At 47.8% G+C, this 24,640-nt stretch overlaps 1 protein-coding gene across 1 annotated transcript; it reads left to right on the top strand.

Moving 5' to 3' along the window:
- Positions 1–2,052: 2,052 nt before the first annotated feature.
- Positions 2,053–23,598, top strand: LOC119378717 (clotting factor C-like). The gene is made up of 8 exons (XM_037647754.2): positions 2,053–2,256; positions 5,839–6,030; positions 14,208–14,283; positions 15,500–15,699; positions 16,993–17,282; positions 20,695–20,855; positions 22,532–22,565; positions 23,218–23,598. Exons 1-8 carry the CDS (start codon positions 2,175–2,177, stop codon positions 23,596–23,598), a joined length of 1,416 nt encoding a protein of 471 aa, XP_037503682.2. The 5' UTR covers positions 2,053–2,174.
- Positions 23,599–24,640: the final 1,042 nt, after the last annotated feature.

Here is a 24,640-nt window from a genome sequence, read left to right as displayed (position 1 = left end):
TTGGCGGTTACCACTACCTCATTGGCAGGTCGACTAATGAGACCTTACATGGTAAACTGCCTGTACGCAAACATTCTACGTGGAGGCATGTAGTTGTTTTGCTCTTGAGAACACACTGCCACATTTCGGAGCTCGCAGAGATTTGGTTGTGCGGACCGTAAAAAATTGAGGTACTCATGGGAAGGCTGCTTTGTGAACGGCTGTTGTAATTTTCAAGCTCCATTGTAGATCATGCGTACAAATACACCCAGAACGCAAAGGGGTCCTGAAACCTTCTTCCAAGTAATCATCGAATGCCCTCAATATTGGTGTTTATTGCCTCACAAATTGATGGCCACCAAAAATTTTTAGAATGTTTCAGGAACAATTGAGGGTGGCAAGGGGAACAGAAAATTTACGTGAGTCCGCGTCATGGCCTTGACCGAGTGCGATGAAATACGATCGCTCTCTTCCGTTGTGGTTCCTTTGGGTGCTGTCGTGGCTACTAGGTAATGTTAGCGGGTTATGGAACGCGGGATCGGCACATGATGGCACCCCGTGGCAAGAGGCGTATCTGATACAAACGCCGCTTTTGAGTTATGTCTGCTATTTTTCAATAGCACGCTATCTGCTGTTCGACGTCAAACAGCAGGCGCCGTCAGCTCCGAAGAGAGTGAGCAAAGGCCTGTCTATGAAAAAATGGCAACTTCGCGCTCCGTCTGAAAACTCTGCTTGCCGTGCACGATTTGCCAGATTTGGCAGAGCTGGTCATAGCACTGTGTGCTGTCCGCAGGGTGTTTTTTCACCAAGCACGAAGGATGGTTCATGATCCCTTTAAGTAGAGTTGTGCTTCGATATATGTACCTAGTATAACTACTAAGTTGAACCACAACCACTTAATTCTATTTTTAGAGGAATTTTATGAATATTCTTAAAAGCGGAAGTAAGCGCTCGACTGGATATGCTTCGAAGAAAAAGAAGAGTGTCAATCACTGGCCGTGCCACTAATAAAGGCGCTGCCTTGAACAAACGGCTGCAGATTTCACCTCGTGGGCAGTGCAGATACTCGCACTGTCCATGCATGGTCACATTAGATTGTTGTAGCATCAGGGTGCTGTAGCAGGCTAGAGCGCACTAGCTTAGGCCGGCCTCTCTGCCTTCAAATAATTTCTCTTTCTCTCTCTTTTCGACAAACGGCGAGACTACTGATTCTACCGCAGAGGTTTTTAAAAAGTTGCTGGAGTGAAAATTATGTTCAAGAGTGAAGCGAGACCTAATCCATCCTTCGCTGGGCAAGATGAACCATTCGCTTACACTTAGAAAACAGAATTTTTCTTTCTCACGCGCCCTGTGAGTTTTATGACGGCAGAGTGCCGGCGAATCACCGTTGAATCGAGCGCAGGCACTTGTAAGTGGTAGAAGAAACGTAATGAATGACAGTGCTATATTCGTCGATTGAGACAATCATGGTTACGTATTTCCGCCGTAATAATTAATAGAACTTTATGATTTCGGCGTATCTCGTGCACATATACGCGTTGCAGTGATGTCACGCATGTGTGTATGACGTGTGCAGAAAGGTGGATCATCCACTTAAACGGAATTCCGGTATGCCAGATGGGGAAATGTTATTAAAATAAAAACAAAAAATCACCAATTGCTCATACTGCAGATATTAGTGCATACGGCTAGCCAAAAGTTAAGATTTTCTACGACAAGAAATTTACGAAGCTTTGTCGAATTCATCTCCTGAACGGGATCCGAAATAAATTTCGCCTTCTACTCGCCGCGTTGGTCAAGTGGCTACGCTCTCGACTGCTGACCCGAAGGTCGCGTAATCGAATCCGGGGCGCGGCGGCCACACATGCGGCCGCACGCCCATGAAGACGAAATGTTAGGGACCCATGTACTTGGATTTAGATTCACGGTAAACAACACCAGATGATCAAAAACTTCCGTAGCCCTCAACTACGGCGTCCCTCAGTATCATGTCGCGGTTTCGGCATGAAACCCCCCCTTTAGTGTACCAAATTTTGCCTTCGGTAATCATATGTCGTTCACCTGCCGCAGATGTGGGCCTGTCCTGGGTACAGGACATCCCGGATGAGGACGACGAGGACCTCAACCAGCAGCGCCGCCGGCGTCGCTCGGGAGGGCACAGCGGCGAGTGCTTCGTAGTTGACCCCGCGGCCGAGATGCGAGCCAACGCCGTGCGCTGGAACCCCTGCGAGGGGACGCATGGTGTCGTGTGCGAGATGGACATGGGCCAGTTTCAGGGTGAGTGTTGGGTGCCACGGAAGGGACGCCGCCATCTGGCCCAGGGTGCCAGGGAAGAGTTGCGGAAGGGCTGGGTAGAAGCAAGCTTTGATGTACTATCAACCTACCCCCACCATAGGCCATGTCCCGAGTTGCTAAGTGCTAAGGAGGCTGGTGGGGCGTTTTGTGAGCTCGCACAGACTTTGGATCACAATTGCGATTACCACTAGTCGCGCGACCAAGTTAGTCGCAAAGCGACTGGTCGCAAACGGTCGCAAATGGCCGCTTTGGTCGCAAAGCGACTGTTTCGGCTCATTCGCTCGCTGATAGATTCTTCAGTCACGCGACTGCAGTCGGAAAAAATCTGAACGAATCAAATGCGCAGAAACAGGAAGTCAGCTTATTTTCCGGAGCAATAGCAATGCGAGCAGACGTGAATTCTGTGTGTCGACGGGTATAATTAGCACGCAGGTGTGAACGTCGGTCGCCGGTCGCAAATGGTGGCGCCACCGGTGCTACACTCTAAGAAGTAAAAAAAACGTATGTGCAAATCCTTTCGGAGAGTCCTGACTTGCCACGTATATGACTCTCTTTGAAGAGGCACGTTAACTCTCTTGTGGGTCAAACGGCTCTCCGAATAGATTGCAATTACCTCCTAAGAGAGCTGACGAGCCTTTTAGGGGCGAAGCTCCTAAAGCCGTGGGTCTGTCCCTCCTAGTTCGTACGTGACCGCCTATGCCGCATGTATGTGCCAGTGGTGATGACAACGAATCATCGCGAGTGTTCTTGGCCCAGCGCAGGGACGAAGTAGACGTTGCAGTTCTTTCTCTGATCAATAAAGCGTGTTTGTTTGTCGTCCTCCGTGTCCTCGTCGATCCCACGTCGTTACATTGGTGGAGGTGCGGGGTAAGCTTCATGCTTGGCACTCCAACGCGGAGCCGACAATCGAGCCCGGAATCGCCACCACGCGTCGAAACACCGGTCCACCGATTCAGTCGCCGTCTGCTAGTCGCCGTCATGAGCGTGTACCTCGCACCCAACCTGTTTATCGGGGACGTGAAGTCGTTTATAGACTCTGCGTTACGTGACTACGACAACAAGTACAAGAACCGTCCGTTTGTGCTAGTTGGGGACTTCAACGTGGACCTCATTGCTAATGACTGGATCGTGCAGCACATGCTTTCCAAATACCACTCAGATGTATCCATATGCAACCTATCACGATCCGAGGGACGTGCATAGACTTAGTGTTTGCAAACTTCCCACTGCAGCCAGTACAAGAACCTCTCTCGCTTCATTTCACGGACCATAAAGCCGTCATAATGAAGGGACCTCGCAATTCAGCCGCCATGACAACGACGAAATGAAAAGAACAAACGAAGAAACGAAACAACAAACGAACAAGAACAAAATAAAAGTTGATTTTGTATAATATACGCACTGTTTTACGTCTTTCTAATGATGTAATGGGCTAACTTTCACGGGAGAGTTACGGTTTACCGATGATCTCCCCCTCTCGAGCTTCGCCCACTTATCATCATTCATTCCGTGGATATGGCGTGATTTTTTTAAGGGAGTCTAATACGTGGCAAGTCAGGACTCTTCGAAAGGAGTAAAAGGACTCTTCTTTTTCTTAAAAAGTAGTCGCAGGCGTGAATCAGTCTTTAGTTAATATCCTGATCTGAAAGTAGCCCTGCGCCTTCACCTCGCATGTTGAGTTATGCAAGAGAAGTAGCAGATTGTACGAACCCTTGAAATACGATGTCTCGCATGGCGCTGTCCGCTGAAAGTGAAAGAATATGAGTGCGTGGTGGTCAGTAAAGAGCCGCGAAGGTTCATGTCCACTTTAGATTATATGACAGGCTAGAACAGCTTTTGGGTGGAAAGCGGGACAAGTTGGCACTGGTTCTTGAAGTAAAACAGCGCAACGGACAAGGGATGGTAGAAAAGAGAACGTCCTGTTGACATGTTCTCTTTTCTACCGTCTCTTGTCCGTTGCATTGTCTTAGGTAACGAACCAGCTTTTGGGTACTTAAGCTTCTCCTTGTCTCGTATTCGCATTCGCTCCTGCATGGGGTGGATGCAGCACAGCGCCAAGGTCTTGCTCTACACTATCAGAACGAAACAAGACGAATCTTTTTCGAAAGATTAGTTTCTTTGTTAGACGCAGTTAAAGGAATCCAACAGAAAAATAAGCCTAGAAAAGCATAGGGACAAAATTTGTTGCTTTTTAAACTTTAACGTAGCAATTATGACATAAATTGAAATGAATGAAAGTGAACCAAAAAGCACCATTTCCGTCGATGGGATCCTAACCCACAACCCCCGAATTGCGCGTCCGATGCTGTACCAGTTCACTAGGGTGGCAGTTGATTAACCAGTTGAGCTACGAGTCAACGCGTCTCCTCGTCTACTTTCTTGAGTATATTTGTGGGTGTAATATCTGGGAGTGCTAGCGAGCGCCACTTGTTGCCAAAACGGCCAGCGCGGAACCCTCTTTTGGCGAGGGCGGCCCGTGGTACATGATATTTGCACGATGCGGTAGCTGACCAAGTAAACCCTTTCATGCTACGTAAAGGCAATAAACCTGCCGAGGTTAGGCCCTCGCTAAGAAAGAACGAAAGAAGGGTATTTTTTTCCGAGAGGCTCATTTGTTTGTTAGACACAACCAAACGAACTAAGCATACAATTAGGCCAGGGAAAGCTTCTGGAACATTTATTGTTCTTTTTAACGGTCGCGTAGTAATTATGCCGTGAATTGAAGTCAATTATGGTCGACCGAAAATCTGCCTATGCTTCGGTAGAATCCGAACCCTTCGAATTACGGGGGTTCGGATCGTAGCGACGGAAAGGATGATCTTTCGTCTACTTTAATTGACTTCAATTGATGTCGTAATTGCTAAACTACAGTTAAAGAAACGTTGTGTTAGAGGTGTGATGATTATCCCGTGTCAATATGCAGTTTCTGACCGAAATAATGATCAAGAGAGGCACGAGTAAGAAAACAGAACACAAAAAGTAAGGCCTAACAAAATCTGCGCTGCTGCTGCTGCTTAACCTCTGTGATACAAGCGACTTCCGGTTAAGAAGTTCCGTTCTTACATTGACTTCTGGTTCCGGTCCTCATTTCACGTTTACACAAAGACACAAGGAATTGAAAAAAGAAAGTAAAAATAAAGAAAGGAATAAGAAATAAGAAATATGACGCGGATCCACTAAAAGTTCTAAGAAAGGTTACATTTTATTCTGGCGAACTTGGCGATACCAAAGGAGAGACAGCAACAACGCCAGGCATCAACTAAGTTTTACGCACACGAAAACAGTCTTTTTATACTCCATGAGGAGCCACTAAGGCCAAGGCGTAACGATAGGTGATCAACGGCGCAGTTTTTTATCAACAGCAGCCAAGCCACACGTGCACAGCACTCACGTAAAATCTCGCACACCTGATAACTACTCATGACCAGTATCACATATCATAGCTATGACCAAAACCAACTATCCCAGCTGTCTACGTTTAACATTTTATTCGTTCAATCGCAATGAAACCATTTACTTGTGCTGAATTTTTTGGAATATTTTCTGTACATGTGGATCTCACAGCCCTTTGCGATGGCCCCGGTCCGTTGGAGAATGGCACAGCCGAGGTGATGAACCAAGTAGTCGCGGGAAAAATGCTGGAAGGCACGCAGATTGCGTACCGCTGCGCCGAGCTGCACTACCTGGTCGGTGAGAGCCGCATCACCTGCCTCCGGAACCGGACGTGGACAGCACCCAAGCCACGATGCATGAAACGTAAGGATACCCCGCAAGCGTGCAAGAATGTCCATACGTAGAGCATGGATTGATGTGTGCGCGTGTGCATTTTTCAAAATGCGTTTTCACTCAACTCGTATTGCAACTATAGTGGGGTGCAGCTTAAGTCCGGAGAGGCTCCGCCCAGATGACCGAAGCGCAGCACCCGATCGCTTCCGCGGCTAAAGAAAGTCCCGCCCCTCCACTCGGCTATGTTCTCCGAAGGCGGGGTCACCAGCAGTCCGGCTCATGACGTCAGTCTGGAGTGCGCGCCTATTGGTACAAGCTTGTGTGCATCCGCCTTGGAGGAGGAAATGCCGCAGACTTATCAAGTTGTACCCGACTTGAGATCTGTACATTGTACGATAGTCACAAAAATTGGCCGGTGCACGAGGGTCACCGTGAGATATCAGAGGCCATGTTTGTAATACCACGAAATCGCTGCTATGTACTGTATGGCCTTGTACTTCCTGTATGGCCTTGTAAATCGCTGCTATGTACTTCAAGTCTCCCGAATTATGAAACACCTCCAGGGTATGATACAAGAAGATCGTCTCAATCATTGCTATTCACACGCCCTAAGACGCGTACAGAGTTTAGAGAAACAAAATAACGACGATTACGGCACTCCCTGATGCGAAATATGAGTGCAGCTCTACGCGTGTTTTCCTGGTTGACAGGCAACATAAATCCCAACAGCATGAATTGTGGGAGTTCCGCATGGGTAATGTACTCTCAAAATTAGTGAACACTACAATTAGAACGATTGTCATATGATTGGTTTTGTTTTATACACGTATTTATTTATAGCAATGATCGTCCTGGAGACAAAGACAGAGAGTTTTCTCTTTGAGCTGGCATGCAAATGCTTACGCATTTAAAAAGTAAACAATTCACAGTAATAATTAATAGTTGTTGGGGATTCAGGTCCGAAAACCACCACATGAGTGTCAAGAAACGCCGTAGTGGTGAGATTCGGAAATTTGAACCACGTGGTGTTGTTTATCTCCTCCTAAATCTAAGCACACTGGCCTCTATAATTTCGCCTTCATCGACATCTGGCCACGGGCCCACGGCGACTGGGAGGAAAAATCGATTCAGAGTACTGCGTACTCTTATTCTCGGGGAGCAGTCAACTGTTCCTGTATTCAAGGCAACGTGAAACAGTTCCTATACTAAGAAGCTAAAAGCAGCGGCGTAAATGCAGAAAAATAAATGAGAAAGGGGGAAGTACATCTTGCCGTGACTGCAATTTCGGTATATATATATATATATATATATATATATATATATATATATATATATATATATATATAGTGTGGGCGTTCATTAGACACATCTACCCTCTTCATGCATGTTCATCATCATGAGTGTTCGTCATCTTCGTCGGTGGTGGGAACGCTGCTTGATTGTGAGATCTGTGCCTCGGGTGTGATCGCTTCACCGTGCCTTCAGGGCCTAATAAGGTCGCGTTAACCGTTGCGTCACAATATATATATATATATATATATATATATATATATATATATATATATATATATATATATATATATATATATATATATATATATATATATATATTGTGACGCAACGGTTAACGCGACCTTTATTAGGCCCTGAAGGCACGGTGAAGCGATCACACCCGAGGCACAGATCTCACAATCAAGCAGCGTTCCCACCACCGACGAAGATGACGAACACTCATGATGATGAACATGCATGAAGAGGGTAGATGTGTCTAATGAACGCCCACACTAACTTCCCCCCCACGCGAGAGCGGTCATCCTGACCGCAGTTTAAAGCGAAGAAGAACGCCTTGTGAAAGGCTTCATGCGCGATACGTGTACTATCTCTGCGGCCCGGCAGCGGCGGTCCGCTAGAAGAACAACGGGTGCCACGCGATAGTTGACGGGAGACGTTTGCTCCAAGACCGTGTAGGGGCCAATAAAGCGTAACTGAAATTTGTCGCACAAGCCAGGAGTGCGAACGGGTGTAAGAAGGAGCACTTCATCGCCAGGGCTGAAGGACACGGCACGATGAGATGCATCATAGTCAACCTTGCGGTCCTGTTGCCTTGCTTCAGTGTTGACGCGGGCCAGCTGGCGGCAATGAAGCAGCCGGGACACGTATTCTTCACTGGTGGATGGAGATGGTTTAACAGGCGCAGAGAAGAAGGAAACGTCGAGGAAAGAAGAGGGGAAACGATATGGACGAGATAGAACGGCGAGTAACCGGTTGTACGCTGTACGGAGGTATTGTACGCGAAAGTCACAAATGGCAAAATTGCGTCCCAGTTTCTGTGGTCCGGTTGGATATACATGGCTATCATGTCTGAGAGCGTGCGATGAAAGCGTTCAGTCAGCCCGTTCGTTTGCGGATGGTAACTGGAGCTTGTTTTGTGGGTGGTGCCGGATGCCTTGAGCACTTCGTCAACGAGTTGTGAAAGGAATACCTTTCCACGGTCGCTCAGGATGACACGAGGAGCACCGTGACGAAGGATTAGGGCTCGGAGCATAAAATCAGCAACTTCGGAAGCTGATGCAGAAGCCACGGAAGCTGTTTCGGCGTAGCGTGTCAGATGGTCGACAGCTGTAACGATCCATCGATTACCGGTGACTGTCATAGGAAGCGGACCGTACAGATCAATGCCAACTACCTCAAATGGTTCCAGCGGACACGGGAGCGGTTGTAGTTGTCCGCTTTGAGCTGATGTGGGGAGCTTTCGACGCTGACAAAGCGTACACGAAGCAACATACTTCGCTACACTTGTGGACAAGCCCGGCCAGTAGTAGTGACATCTGATGCGATCGTACGTTTTCTGAAATCCCAAGTGTCCAGCGGTCATGTCGTCGTGGTATGCCTTGAGGATTTGAGCGCGAAGAGAGCGAGGGAGAACGGGCACCCAGCGTTGACCGTCAGGATGGTAGATATGGCGGTACAGGACGCAGTTGTCGAGCTTGAATTGCGTCAGCTATCGACGAAGACGTGCGTTAGGGGGCCGAGAAGTTCCGTCAAGGCGGTCCATAAGGCGGCGACAGTAAGGATCAGCGCGTTGGTGAGATAACAATGAACCACACTCGTTCGAATAAGTCGGGCCCATAGTAGCTAAGCATGAAACGTGTGGAGAAGGGACGGCCGAGAGCTCGTCGCGTGCGGTAGTGGTGGTGCCGTTATATGGTTCCGAAGGAAGCGGGCAGCGCGAAAGTGCGTCGGCGTCTTGGTGTTTTTTCCCCGACTTGTATGTAATACTGAAGTCATATTCTTGCAAACGAAGAATCCAGCGCCCAAGGCGGCCAGACAAGTTCTTGAGTGTCGAGAGCCAGCACAAGGCGTGATGGTCTGTAACCACAGTAAAGTGGCGGCCGTGAAGGTAAGGTCGAAACTTCTGTACAGACCAAACGACGGCTAGGCACTCCTGCTCGGTGATGGTGTAATTCTTTTCGGCGGGTGTCAGTACACGGCTGGCGTATGAGACGACCCTCTCGCGTGAGCACTTGTCTCTCTGTAGCAGAATACCACCAATGCCATGACCACTAGCGTCCGTGTGCAGGAGTGTAGGTGCGGTTTCATCGAAATGGCAAAGGACTGGTTCGGACGTGAGGGCACACTTCAGATGAACAAACGCCGATTCACATTCAGGAGACCACACAAAGGGAACGCCGGAGCCGAGCAGCTTGTGCAAAGGCGAAGCGATTGAGGCGAAGTCTCGAATGAATCGACGAAAATAGGAAGCGAGGCCGAGAAAACTGCGCAAATCTTTGGCTTTTTCAGGACGCGGGAAGTGTTGGACAGCGGAAATCTTGTCTGGATCAGGACGAATGCCGTCCTTGCTTACGATGTGACCTAACACTTTAATTGTCTTGCTCGCAAAGCGGCACTTCTTGGTGTTCAGCTGAAGGCCTGCGTTGGCAAGACACGTGAGGACTTCGTCCAGACGTTGCAAATGCTGATGGAATGTTGATGAGAAAATAACTATATCGTCCAAATAGCACAAGCAAGTTATCCATTTCAGGCCTCGCAAAACGGTGTCAATCATTCGCTCGAATGTTGCTGGAGCATTGCAAAGGCCGAATGGCATGACGTTGAATTCGTAGAGCCCATCTGGTGTTGAAAATGCTGTCTTTTCTTTGTCGTCCTCGTGCATGGGTATCTGCCAATAGCCCGAACGCATGTCTAGACTTGAGAAGTACTCGGCACCCTGTAGTGAATCCAATGCATCGTCTATGCGCGGCAGGGGGTAGACATCCTTGCGGGTGATCTTATTAAGTGCCCGGTAGTCTACGCAAAATCGCACGGAGCCATCTTTTTTCCGCACTAAAACAACGGGAGATGACCAAGGACTCGCTGAGGGACGTATGATGTTCCGTTGCAACATATCGGCGACATTTTCTTCAATGACCTTCCTCTCGGATGAAGAGACGCGATATGGTCGACGGCGTACGATAGAAGTGCCATCCGTCTCGATCCGATGCGTGATAATGGACGTTTGTCCCAAAGAGGAGGAATGGGCATCAAACGATGTCGCATGCTTCTGTAGCAAGGCAAGCAACTCATCTGACTGCGATGAGGTCAGGTCGGGACTGATAGTCGCAGCGAGAGCAGAAATGCATGGGGAACGTGCAACAGAAGTAGGGTCAGAGGACGCCGGCACGAGCGGAACAACAGAGAGAGGCTGGGATTCCGTGACGCAAGCCATTGTGGTGCCTTTAGGGATGAGAATCTTCTCGGACGTCTGGTTTGTAGCGTAGAGAAGTCCGCAGCCATCGTGGAACCGCACTAGCCCTGACGTAAAGGCTATCCCTCTTGCGAGACAGCGTGCAGACGGTAGGGCAAGCACGTCACCATAGTCGATCACGTCAGAGGCGATGGTAACTATTCGTTGATGACCAGGTGGTAGCTCGGTATCCTGCACAGCGAGCAAGCGAAGTGGCTTGTCATCCGCAGAAAGGGCATAGTCAGTTTCCGTCATGTGAAGGACACGTTCTCGACAGCAGATGGAAGCGTTTGCCGTAGACAGAAAATCCCACCCCAATATCATCTGGTGGGCACACGAACTCAGCACGGCGAACTGTACATAATGGAGAAGTCCATCAATGAAAACACGAGCGGTGCACATGGCGGAAGGTTGAATGACGTCCCCTTGAGCAGCGAACAATGTAGGTCCATCATAAGGGGTGGTGACTTTCCGGAGACGGGAACACAAAGAACGATCAATAACCGATAAACAAGCACCAGTGTCTATCAAAGCGTCCACGTATACACCCTCTACTAAAACAGATACCATATTATATGGACGCACTGGAGGAATTTCTGTCTTGTCGTTCAATGCAGCTTTTCCTCCAAAAGCTGCATAGGTTAGTTTTCCGGGCGATGGTCGGTGAACTGCGAGACAGGTCGCAGTGGTGACGTAGAGCGGCGAAGGGGCGACGGTGAGCGGCGTCTAGTGGGGCGGTAAGTTGGTGCCGTCTCGGATGTTGCAGTTGGCGATGGAGAGCGACGTGGCGGCGGAGCGTAAGGACGGCGTTGAAAAGTGGCCCCGGCGGCACCATCATCCCGTTCGTAGGCGTCGAATCCACGGCGCTCGTCCTGCTGACGCTTACGACAAAAGCGTGCAATGTGGCCACGATACCCGCAGTAATAGCAGACCGGACGAGGCGATCGCCATGGTGGGTGAAAGGGCTGGCTAGGCGCACTCGGTGTCATCGAAGCCAGGTGGGCAGGCGTCGAGTGTGCAGACATCGATTGCACGACACCTGGTGAACCAGCGACGACTTGTGCGTACGTTGGTTGGAGTCGAGGGGTCATAGAGTCCACATACGCTGGAGCGGCCATGGACGCCAACTCCTCCTTGATCACGTCGCGCAAAAGAGTGCTGGAGGCGTGACGTGGACTCGGGGTCGCTGGCAGGCCAAGAGATTGTAGCTCTTCCCGTATGATCGCGCGGATCATAGCACGCAACGAGGGATCGGCGGTGGCGGTGTTGTCAGGGATGTCCGGTGGCAACCGCTGGGACTCGAGTTCCTCTAGGCGTTGGCACGTGGCAACAACGTCGGCGACTGTTGTCGGGTTCTGAATGGCCAACGCATTGAAGGCGATTGTGCCGATGCCTTTCAGCAGATGGCGAACCCTCTCTGATTCGGTCATGGAGGTGTTGAAACGGCGCCAAAGAGCAAGCACATCCTCAATGTATGAGGTGTAGGATTCGCCAAGTCGTTGCTTGCGAGCGTCCAAGGTCTTCTTTGCGAGGGCAGAACGAACTGCGGGAGTGCCGAAAATTTGGCGAAGCCGTTGCTTGAAATGGGTCCAGTCCGTGAAATCAATTTCGTGATTGAAATACCACGTTTTCGCCACGTCCGTGAGGTAGAAAGAAACACGGCGAAGCTTGGCCGGATCATCCCAGTTGTTTGTTGAACTCACTCGGTCGTAGTGGTCCAACCAATCCTCCACATCTTCACCTCGAAGTCCGGCGAACATGGGGGGATCACGCTGGTGCCCACTGATAATCCACGGTGGATAGGCCGCGGTAGTCGGGGCAGTGGCGGTAGATGCAGGTGCGCCGGTTGGCTCGTCCTGAGGCATGGTACCGGACACCTGGTACAGACGGCGACCTGAGCGGAGCTCCAGGAGGTAGAGCAGGTTGGGAGAGGAAGGAAGATCGCTTAGCAGCCTCCACCACTTGTGACGCAACGGTTAACGCGACCTTTATTAGGCCCTGAAGGCACGGTGAAGCGATCACACCCGAGGCACAGATCTCACAATCAAGCAGCGTTCCCACCACCGACGAAGATGACGAACACTCATGATGATGAACATGCATGAAAGGGTAGATGTGTCTAATGAACGCCCACAATATATATATATATATATATATATATATATATATATATATATATATATATATATATATATATATATATATATATATATATATATATATATATATTCATCAACATAGTGCGAACATATGCTCTCTTGTTCGATGCCAGCAATGCCTTCGTGCCGTCCTGATGGCCTCTTCGAATCGAACAATTAGCTCGTTTTGAAGCTGTGGATGCGTTTCATCGAGACCGTGAACTTTGCATGGTCTTCGCGTGACGTGAAATACTGAAGACTTTCATGCTTGCACCACTTTTTAGGGGCGAAGCTCCTTAAAGCGGCACCCGTTCGTCCCTCGTAGTTTTCGTAGTTGTAGTGCGTAACCAGTCGTAAGGCTAGTACCAGATCTTGACCACCAAGATGGTGCCGGTGGGAGATTTTTCCTGTGCGTTGTTGAACAATAAAAAATTCATAGCGTGCGCGTTAACTAAAATCCGAATTCTTCTGTCTCTCATTCCCCATTAGCAGCCATTGGCATGTTCCAGTAGGAAACGTTAGTAGAAGTAGAAGTGTAAGTGTTAGCTAAAAGCCGACTTCTTCTGTCTCTCATTCCCATTAGCAGCCATTGTTTACCCCCAAGGTAGTGCCTGGTGAGATTTCTCCTGTGCGTGATTAAACAATAAAAATTTTGTTCAAAACGCCGTTGATTGATGAAATAAACCAACGAAAGACGCCAGATGTTTTCTAAAAGCAAAACGAAAGAACGCCAGATGTTTCTAAAGCAAAACGAAAAGACGCCAGCCGCTTAACGAAAGACGACCGATGTTTTCTAAAGCAATGGTTTTCTAAACAATGAAAATTCACAGCGTACATGTAAAATTAAAGTGAGCTGCAGGTCGTCATAACTCATCGAACCTTTAGTATAAACGCGCCCGATCTCACGTCGGTGATGATGTACTGGGCAGAATTCACGGAAGATTCACGGTTTACCGATGAACCTCCGCAGCTTCGCCCACTCATCATAATTCACTCCGTGGATATGCTGTGATTTTTTTTCTTTCTCTATGCTTGCACCCAGCGGGGAAGATCAGGACCGCCAATGCTGTTTAACACCGATTTAAAGTTATGTACGCTCAGCAAGTGCCGCGCAGCCGGTTAGGGTGTGATTCGCCAAGGCACGCTGTCTTGCTCTAGTTGTGAGGCTTATTTTTTTAAAGGAACAACTTTTGTTCTACATTATGCACACAAAACAATGAGTTAAAATGAAAAAAAGATTGTTGCGACCTTAAATTTTTTATTGCATAAGGAAGTTATCCTTACTAATGTATTGATACTATATGCGGCGTACTACTTGTTTTCAGTGACAACGTGTCTGGAGCCGCCTGTACCTCCATACGGGGAAGTGGAGTACGTATACGAAGGTGGCAGTGGACTCAAGTAAGTGGCCACCGTTTCGCAAGGTATAAATGTTGATGACACATGTGTAAACGAACACACGTCATCGTACGTGTGTACGCCAACCAATATTTATGTACATAAAAGAAACGTGGTGTTGACAGCCACGAAGGGTACTGATCACGTATTCGGAACATTTTATATATACGAATCGCTAAAAGGGCTGTAGTGGCTTTTACACATTGTCTAAGTGAAGCTCCTACAAGTTAAAGATTGCGGTGGCGTCGGCATAATTCTCGAAAAACCCGGAGCCGGCGAGTGTACAGAAATGCAGTTGTATACGAGTAGACCCTAGAAGGCGCGCGCTCGCATGCGCATTTGTATGCGCCGTTTTGCAATAACTGATGCTCTCTCTATCGTGGGCTTGTCGGCAATCAGCCCGTGCTTATATATACCAGTCTGATCTTTTATCGAGGTCACTAGCCATTTCACGTTGCCACATTTAATGGTTGCCTGTCATTGTTGCAATTCATCGTCTCACGCATCGCCGCCATTCATGCCCCTAACAACAAAAATGTCGCGCTGCTAAGCACGTGGGCGAAGGTCCCATTCCCGGCATGGCGGAAGGAAATAGTTAGGAGGGAGCATTCCGCAATGCGACCGAAAGAAAGAAAGAAAGGAAGGAAGAAAGAAAGAAAGAAAGAAAGAAAGAAAGGAAGAAAGAAAGAAAGAAAGAAAGAAAGAAAGAAAGAAAGAAAGAAAGTAGGTTTGCACGCGCACGCCAAGCTTCGCTAGCCCCAATTTTCCAGATAGGGGAAGCGCTCGTAATTTTTGTTATTGTTTCTGCTAAATGAAACTCCTTTTATGGGCTGCGTCTGCTTGATATCTCAGCAGAGCTTCTTAAACAAGTGTCAAAGAAAACGGCGGATCCGGTTCGCTATTCAAGGGCGAGCGCAGCAACTGAGCCGCCACGTCGGACGTAAAATCGGCTTTACGTTTCGTACACGTTTAGAACTAACTCTCTCGGTCCACCGGCCAACAGTTCCCCCGCTCAAAGCAAACTCGCAGTTTCAATAATGCCTGAACTTCGTGGAGTTAGTTCATACAGACAAAAATGCTGCGCGATATAGACGAAGACAGGAGACACACATGAACGCAGGCGAGCGCTCGCCTGTGCCTATCTGTGTCTCCGGTCTTTGTCTAAGTCGCGCTGCAGTTCGCGGTTTAAGCGCCTGAAGCATTTCACGTTTCCCAACAGGACCGGACGACAACGGCTTCGACTAACGCTGATCACCCTTGACCCATCTTCAGCGGTGCAACTTCCCAAAGGCCACTATCGAGTTGGCACCCGCGCCACATTCTCGTGCGTCAACCGCTTCTACTCTCTGGTTGGATCCGAGGTGCGCAGGTGTCTGCCTGATGGAACTTGGACTGGGAGGACCGCCACCTGCATACCAGGCGAGTTCATAGTAACGCTGCGCAGTGATGACAGCGTTCAGAACGTCCTACTGCTGTGACTCTGTAGTGGAAGTCAGTGCGTGCAAAATGAACAAAATAGATATTTCCTTCTTCCGCTAGACTATCTCGTCCTAATAAATAGAACGACGCGTCTCCGCGTCCGCGTTACTCTTTGATCAACTTTGTCCTTTTAGGAACATCGTCGGCCGTTCGACATTGTAGAAGGGTGTGTTTTTACCAGCACATAAAGCAAACGCTGTGTAGGCACAAACCTAACATGACATGACTCGTACATGGCCATGTTTAAACGAACTCTTTTTACAAAACTTCTTAGATAGTTTTTAATCAAATTGATGCTGTAATTTATTTATGTTTTATATGTTATATCGTCTTGTGCTCATCGTGACTATGTTCATTGTACAGTGCTATGACCGTTACTTCGTATGCATGTATAACATTTCAATTTTGTTTTACGTGCTATGTTGTATTGTTGCCGCCATAAACGAATGCTCCTTTTTCACATTTCGTATAAAAAGAGGACACATTACTTCTCCGTGCTATAGGAATTCCTTCCGAATACTCCCATTTTCATGAATTCTGTGGGCATCGTATGAATAAACAAGAGCGACGAGCGGCCCGTTTAGCACCATGCAGCGAATATACTGCATGCGATTTGAAATGGAGCCATATCATGTAGAGCCAGGACGCATTATTTATTTTTTTAACGTATTTTCATTCGAAGGTGACAGTGTCAAAAGCTCCTTACTGCGTACTCGAGGTCCTCCAATGATGCAAGCAGTCGCGTTTGTCGCGCTAACACAATACGCACTTAACGTCATTCCTAAACGTTTATATAGGCTCAGCCTTTCATTTTCTGAATCGTTCCTTTGCTATCCAATGTCTTAAATACGCTCTTTACTAGGCCGCACTCGCCTGGTACTGGAGGTCTTTAGTTACTAGATGGAAAATATTGCCTCGTCCTGCCCATGCAAGCTATTTCGAATTGCCTGTTCAAACATAGGCCTCGTGTGCTGCACAACCTGCCTAACACATCAATTTAATAACTTTTGCAATACGAAACTAGCGGGTGAGTGGAAATATCGATGTTACTTTGGTTTGTATTTTGTTTGCCAATGTTGATGAACTGGATTAATACTTTATCGCAAAAAATAACGCAAGAACAATTATAATGTTCGTGGAACAGCACTAAGGTTGCGATTTGACGGGATATAAGACTCTAAGCGGTGTAAAATGATTCTCATGTATGACACCACGTGCTCGGTCGAACCGCAGTGTGCGGCCGCTCCGACTCGCCGCGTTCGCCGTTCATCTATCACGGGAACGTGAGCGAGGCCGGCCAGTGGCCCTGGCAGGTGGGTCTGTCCATGTGGTCCCAACACGAGAAAGCCTGGGACCTGCAGTGCGGTGGCACGCTGCTCTCCGAGAGCTGGGTGGTCACGGCGGCGCACTGCGTGGCCAGGGACCGCCGCGGTAACCTGCACGCGCCCAAGGATATGCGCATCTACATGGGCAAGTACCACCGAGACGACGCCCTGGACGACGCCTTCGTCCAAGTGCGCACGGTGAGTGGGGCTACATGACTTCTCGCACAAAACTCACAGGGTCACTTATGTAGTCGCCTAAGACGGCTCGAAGGCGAAAGCGATCTTCTTTACTTCACAGTCGATGGATTTTCCTCACCGGCGCTCCTCCGCAAGCTCTCTGCTCCTCACCTGGTTTTACGCTGTGTCCAGGATCGGAGACATTGCAGGCTTTCTGCACGTCATCGGGTTTTGCACTGCCTCCGTGATCGGCTCACCTTTGACGAAGCGATGATGTCATGTGATGACGACATCATGAGACGCGATGTTATGTGGCGCCGTGATGACGTCATGGTGACATAAATATTTGGCCCATCTGTGACGTCGTGATGACGTAATATGGTGATGTCATCCCGTGATTGTGATTTTTTGCGTCACTCGTGCAGAAGACGCCGATGGTAAATTTCCGTGTTGCTGAGGCATCTAAGAATTTCGCCTTCATAATTGCCGGGCTTAGAGACCACGCACTATGACAGCGCAAGCGAGCTCCGGATATCGCCTTCGAAATGGTTCGCTGTTTGTATAGAAACGCTAAAGGCGAGTTACGCAGGTGCGTTAGGAGAGAAGCTCGCACTGCACTTTTTTACACTCTTCTACGCACTTGCGAGCCATGATGCCGTAGATTAAGCAAAAATTGTGACTGTCTTTCATGGCCATTATGTGCCTACATTTTACGTGAAGACCTAAAACAGGTCTTCCGCACATAATAATAACAAGAAAAACAAAAAATTCTTTATTGAATTGTAGTGGACTCATAAGGCGCGTGGCTGAAAGATACTTGGCGGCCTGGGGGTATAGTCAGCGGAATGTATCAAGCGAAAAAACCAAAGGGCCGATAAAAATACGAACCTTATTTGTATACTTCTCTAAGGTATGCCATTGCATTCATGCTTCGAATGTGGAGGAAACTACCATACTATGGAACCGCACGGGGATCACGTGAGGCGTTATATTCCAGTAAACGTAAGGGGGACATGCAGGATGTATCGAAACGAGATTTATCGTACTTGGCATATTTAGATCAAAGTGTACTTGTTTTCCCAGTCATCACGTTCATAATAGTATCACTATAGCAGTCAAACATTTGTTGTGCGCCTCCAGTTTGCAGCGGAATTATGAACAACCATTGCAAACATGGTGTGACAGTGACATAAGCAGTGCGCAGCGAGAGGCTTAACTCAGCAGCGCTGAAGATAGTGCTTGTCGTAATTTAACGACAATGTAATGGATTTCGTTGGAGCCATCGTCATGGCAAACTTATCCTACTCACGAATTCATTTCCGAGTTAAATTATGAGATATGAACTGCATGTAGTACTTCCTCGTCTTTGCATCTCGGATTGTGCGTTATCTAAAGAAGACAGAAATACAGGGAAGGTGGTGGCTTGAGGTGATGAGAAATTGTCGAGCAAGGATGAATGTCCTCTCGAGTCAACGCTTCAACAAGGGCCTTGTCTTCGACTTGCCCGACGAAGATAAGCCTCTTGCCCAAACGTTCGCTCCAGCGGCTTTCCTTGTTCGGACGATGTCCTATGTTTCTGCAATAGAAAGCTTTGCAGTCGAAACTAAATACAGTATATAAAGCACCGTATATAATATGAGAGAGGGAGTGGTTCGTGAAAGAAGAAATGAAAACGGACGCTATTTTCTGCCTCCTGTCGTGGGGGCAAGGCTAAGCGCCCTCAGGGATGGGGAAGTAAAGAATATATTATGTTATGATGAACTGAGTCGCGTCGGGGAATAGGAGTAAATGAAAATGGTGTGCGTGTCTTTAACTGACTTAACGTCGTGGAGCGAGCTGAGGGGAAGCCACAGCGATGAATTGGAAAGTAATGCGAAGTTAAGTGATGATGGGCATGGTTCAGCACTGAAGGAACCACCTCTCTGCTTGACCTCATGCATGTCTCCAAACCTCCAACTCGCCTGCGCTATACTATGCTATGCCTTCTCTCCTTCTTTCCCTCCTCCGCACCCTCACATCGCTCCTCCTCACCCGCACTTCTATTTCATACTCCTTGCTATACCATACTGTACATGGATGTGTTATGCTTCAAGCTCTACACTCCTCCTTTCGCTCCTCCGCACACTCGCATCACTCCTCCTCAGCTTCATTTCCTTTCCTGCCCCTTGTATACGATACTACAAAAGGCCATGCTATGCTTTACCCTTTCACTCTCCTCCTCTTCATCACTCGACCTCACCCTCACTTCCCTTTCCCACCTCCCTGACAGACTAGCTATCATGGCTAGTCTGATGCATGGCTATGTTAGTCTGATCATGGCTAGTGATGATACGTGGCTATGTTGTGTGATCATGGCTAGTGATGATAGATGGCTATGTTATGCTTTACTCTCTACCATACTCCTCACCTTCCCTCGCTGTACTGCTAACATCAACAGACCCGTTTGAGCTCGGTTTTACCAGCTCCGCTGCAAAAATTGAAGCAGCTTCACTGACTTAACGCCGCGAAGGCTGGTTAAACAGCGGAGCTGGTGACGTCACACTGGTCGGCATGGTCTGCATCGGTACAAAGGAGGCCATGCACATTTTCCTTCTGTTCATTCAGGCCAATGCCTTCCGCAAAGTTTTTCTTTCTGTCTTTCTTTCCCCGTGGCACATGCGCGTTTGCCCGCGAACTTAATTTTTAGTGGACCAGCGGTGAATAGTGGGGCTTGCCTTATTTCTGCGATGCACATCATCAGATGATCGACAGCAAGAAAGTTACATGCACTGTACTTTTGTGCTCACAAGGCTCTTCGTAAATTCTAGTTAATGTGGCCCAAACGCTAAATGACATCAGTTGCTACGCGGGTATCGTCTCCGCATGGGAATGCGCTTGGTATAGAAGGCGCGCTTTGGGTCCCTGATTTTAGGATGGCGCGCGAAATGTCATGCCTGGCTTCGGCGGAGATAACCTGAACAATGATAAGCCACATAACACTTTCTTGAGAATAAGCAGCTGTTATTTATTAACTAGCCAGGCATGTAAAAGAACTGAGCAAAACCGTTTAATCTTGCGCACGTAATTTCAGCAGTGGGTATCCCGGCCGCCGCTGCCGCATTTTGATGGAGGTGATATGCTGGAGGCCCGTGCGCTGAGATTTAGTTGCTAAAGGATCTCCGGTAGTCACAATTTCTGGAGCCCTCCCCTACAGCGTCCCTCATTATCATATCGTGGTTTATGGAGGTAAAACCGTAACAAATATTAATTTCAGCATATCTCATTTATATTGGAGGAATGATTTTCGGGTGATGGACGCGAAAAAATCCCGGGTTCCGAGTCACGCAGCTGCGCTATGATAGGCGGCTGCGGTCAGCGTGCACAGACTCGTAATGGCTTTGTCGACGCCCCGTTTTATTGCAGTGTTCACTATGCTGAATGTATTGCTTTGCAGCCTCAGGAGATTCACGTGCACGACGATTACGACCCGGTCAAGTACGACGCGGATATCGCCATGGTGCTGCTCGATCGGCCGGTGGAGCTGAGCAGTCGGGTGCAACCCATATGCCTGTCCAGCGAGAGGACATCGCAGACAAACATCGTCGATGGCCACCGGCGTGGTTAGTCTAGATGTGGAATACTTCGTTTATAAATGGTGGATACCGCAAGCGCTTATATACCTTCATTTAGTTTGCATGTTTACGTACCGTCGGTTAAACACTGGACTTAAATGAAGCGTTCGAAGCCTGCACCTTCAACACTGCTTGATATTTCAAATTAATACCAAGCCGCACTAGAATTTAATGACTAGGTAAGATGCTTCCACAGTTACTTGTTTTGTTGTGGCTTCCTGCTCACAAATCAACAGTCACGATTAATTAATTTGTTTTCATTTTTTTACACATATAGCCTTACTGCAGCACCCCCATGGCCGTTATTGTAAAGGAAAGGGGATAAACAATTGCCTAAACAAGTACATTGAAAATAGAAGTGCAATATCAAACGCACAGCAGGTTTGCTGACACCGCAAGCAGAAGGGACTTACGGCAAGCAAACGAAGAAGAAATTCACGTTAATTTTCAGCATTGCAAATGTATTCTCGCAATAAAGGAAGAAAAAGAATACGTCGAGGGCACCACAATAGTCTCTTCCGTTAAGCGATTCCGTGGAGTTTTGCACATACGGTGGAGGAGTGCGTACATGATTACGTTAATAGATATGTTCATAACGTTTATTCACAGTTAAACGTTAGTAACCTTCTCTCTTTTCTAAATTTTTCTATATGTCATATGTGTTGCGCGGTTTACGGGTATTGAACGAACATAACTTTGATGGGGACAGGCAGCGTTGTCACTATCGTGAGGCACCGGACGCGATAGGCCAAACGTGTCGGCTCCCCACAATATGCGTGGCATACGTTCGGGCTATTTATTTGGGTTTCACAGATGTCTCACAAGGTCATGTGTATCGCCATGCTATCGATAATGTGGCAGCGAAAAGATGTGAAACAAGTGAGATAGCTCTGAAACCACTGTAACGTTAACGTAGCGAAAGTTTAAAGCGGTAATTACACATGATTAGCTTCAAGCGCAGTTTTCGGCGTAAACAGAGGGTAGATGACATGACTTAAGAAGCAGCACCTCCAGCTTCAATTACGAACCTAGGTTTTGTGGGCAAACGAAGAAACGCGTGTAACTTAACGCCACCTGGAGGAATCCTTCGGTATAGCTTACTGTTCGGCGGTCTAACAGAGCTAACAAGATAACTTAAGGCAGTTACTATAAATGAAAACGACCTGCCAAAGACAGTGAAAGACTCAGTGGGAGCGAAATGTCAAATCGATAGAAACTGACGAAGCAAATGAAGGTGTTTTAGACAGACCCAGACGCAGACTAGGTCAGAAGAGGTAAAAGTAATGGCATATGCTATAGCTGTATTTCTGGTTGGCTATGCAACATGTGTAAATGGGGAAGAGCATAGAGAAAATTGAGGAACACTTCCCCTATCAAGAAAACGGGGCAAGGAAAGCTTGCCATGTGGGTGCCTAGCTGACCTGCTCCTTTCTTTCTTTCTTTCTTTCTTTCTTTCTTTCTTTCTTCTTTCTTTCTTCTTTCTTTTCTTTCTTTCTTTCTTTCTTCTTTCTTTCTTTCTTTCTTTCTTTCTCTTTCTTCCTTTCTTTCTTTCTTTGTTTTGTTCTTTCTTTCTTTCTTTCTTTCTTTCTTTCTTTCTTTCTTTCTTCTTTCTTTCTTTCTTTTCTTCTTTCTTCTTTTTTGCTTTCTTTCTTTGCGTAGGCACAATTCCAACTTCGCATACGCAGTTAGCATTGTACCAAAGCTAATAGAAAGATCTAAATGCGGGAGATATAGCAATAATCTGTCTCGTGTACGTATCAACCACAGAAGCAATCTTTCAGGTCTGTTGGCTTAGGATTTTAATTACCATGTGGGTGTCTTCATTGGCTCATGTCGGCCGTGCTCGCGGATCCATTAGTTTTTTGTTCTACAGTGTGGTATATAGCTGCCTTATGATGCTTCAAAGATACTCATAGCGAGTATAAACAATATAGCAGCGCTCGTGTTGCGTCTATTCTTCCTTAGTATTCGTTCATTTCGCACTGTTTTGCTAATACTCTCTATAAATCCTTAAGTTAAATTACACAGTTCTAATCCTATTCAGTGTAATTTGTAGTATACAGGGCTTTCTTTTGTGTCTTAATCATGACAGCGCTGGTATTTACTCTTCCTCAGTCCTTGTTTTTTGCGCTGGTTTTCTTACATTCGCTGTGAATCGTTACCAATGATAGCCCAGTTCTCAATCCTATTCACTTTCGAAGAGAGTGCGTTAGATGTCGAAATAGAGGCATTGGTATATAGGAAGTGTTGGATCGTTTGAAATGGCGTCTGCAAAAGGCTCCTTTGTAATTGCACCTTAACACTAATCCTAACGGAAATATTGTGTTTAACTCCTTCCTTCACAGGCTACCGGATGGGGCCAGACCGAGAATCGGAGCTACGCCGACGTCCTGCGACAGGCCGTGATTCCCGTAGTGTCGGCGCAGGAGTGCGAGCGCGCCTACCGCGAGGGCCGCTTTCCCTTGACAGTCACGTCCAACATGTTCTGCGGCGGTTACGTCAAGGGACGGATCGACGCCTGCACTGGAGACAGCGGCGGGCCCTTCGTCTTCGTCGACGAGTCGGTGGTCGACAAGCGTGTCTGGGTGCTGGAAGGCATCGTCAGCTGGGGAGGACCCCGAGGCTGCGGGGCACCCAACCACTTCGGCGGATACACCAAGGTTGCAGCGTTCATCGAATGGATACGACAGTTCGTAAAGCCTTGTACTACAAAGCCAAGCAGCTGACGACTGCTGATCCGTCAGTCGGAGCAAAGCTCGCGTGGTAAAAGCGTACACACCGTGTCTGCTAACGGGCAGCAGACTGACGGGCTCGCTAGAGGCATTCTGGCAGGACCTCATGGGCGGCCTTAGGACCTTAGACCTGCCGCCAGTAGCGCAGGCGGAAGCTAGGTTTGAAAGATCTTCGTCGCATATGAGTAATTGCTTTTTTAATTTGTGTGTGTGTCTCGTATGAATGAATATTTTTCAAGCGAATCTTGTTATGACACAGGTTTCGGTGTTGGTGTCGTACGGGAAAAACCCGGCGTCAGCGAGCGTACAAAAATGCGGCCCTCGAAGGTGCGCCGGTTGTTTGCATATTTGTATGCGCCGTTTTTCAATTACTGATTCTCTCCCTGTCGAGGGCTTGTCGGCGATCAGCCGTTTCGGATATGGCAATCTGATCTTTTATCGAGATCACTTGTTAATTTAATATTGCCATATTTCACTGTTGCCTGGATATGAACGCTTGACCGTCGTTGTTGCCTGTAGCAAATGAAGTGTTGCGCTGCTGAACTTGTGGATGAAGCGCCAAATCCCGGCATGGAGGAAGGAAAAAGTTGGGAGGGGGCATTGCGTAGTGCGACAGAAAGAAAGAGAGGTAGTACATCAGGCGCGCAGACGTCAAGCCCCCATTTCCCGATAGGGCATGAGCCATGAATCTTTCTTGTGTGTCTCTCGTAGGGATCAACAATTGTTTAGGGAGAACCTGACAGAGGAACGTTACGGAGAACCTCAATGGCCCTCAAATGCCATACACGGTCTGCTGTCGCTCGGAAAAAAATTGGTACGAGCTCAAGTGCCGGTCACTGCGACGACCGCATACTTAAGCGGGCGAATTGTCTAAAATTTCGCGCACTCCACTTCGCACAGGTCATTAAACTCAAGCAAGTGCTATAGCTGGATAACTCAAGGCGGGTTAAAGCTGTGGCCGTGATCCGCTGGTACGTCTTCCCTTCCAAAATTGTTTCGACGCTATAAAGAAATCATCTATGCGTTAGTTAAAGAT

The sequence above is a fragment of the Rhipicephalus sanguineus genome, unplaced genomic scaffold (genome assembly GCF_013339695.2).
Source record: "Rhipicephalus sanguineus isolate Rsan-2018 unplaced genomic scaffold, BIME_Rsan_1.4 Seq940, whole genome shotgun sequence".
In the NCBI taxonomy this organism is placed as follows: Eukaryota; Metazoa; Arthropoda; class Arachnida; order Ixodida; family Ixodidae; genus Rhipicephalus; species Rhipicephalus sanguineus.
The sequence above is the reverse complement of the archived record's forward strand: the minus strand, read 5'-3'. Positions and strand labels throughout refer to the sequence as shown.

What these genes read in the sequence shown, in the direction of transcription:
- LOC119378717 (XM_037647754.2), top strand. Translation starts at nt 2,175, where the DNA reads ATGCGAGCCAACGCCGTGCGCTGGAACCCCTGCGAGGGGACGCATGGT. An exon ending in GAAGGTGGCAGTGGACTCAA is followed by an intron (nt 14,284 to 15,499) that starts GTAAGTGGCCAC and finishes GTTTCCCAACAG; the next exon opens with GACCGGACGACAACGGCTTC. An exon ending in GACCGCCACCTGCATACCAG is followed by an intron (nt 15,700 to 16,992) that starts GCGAGTTCATAG and finishes GTCGAACCGCAG; the next exon opens with TGTGCGGCCGCTCCGACTCG.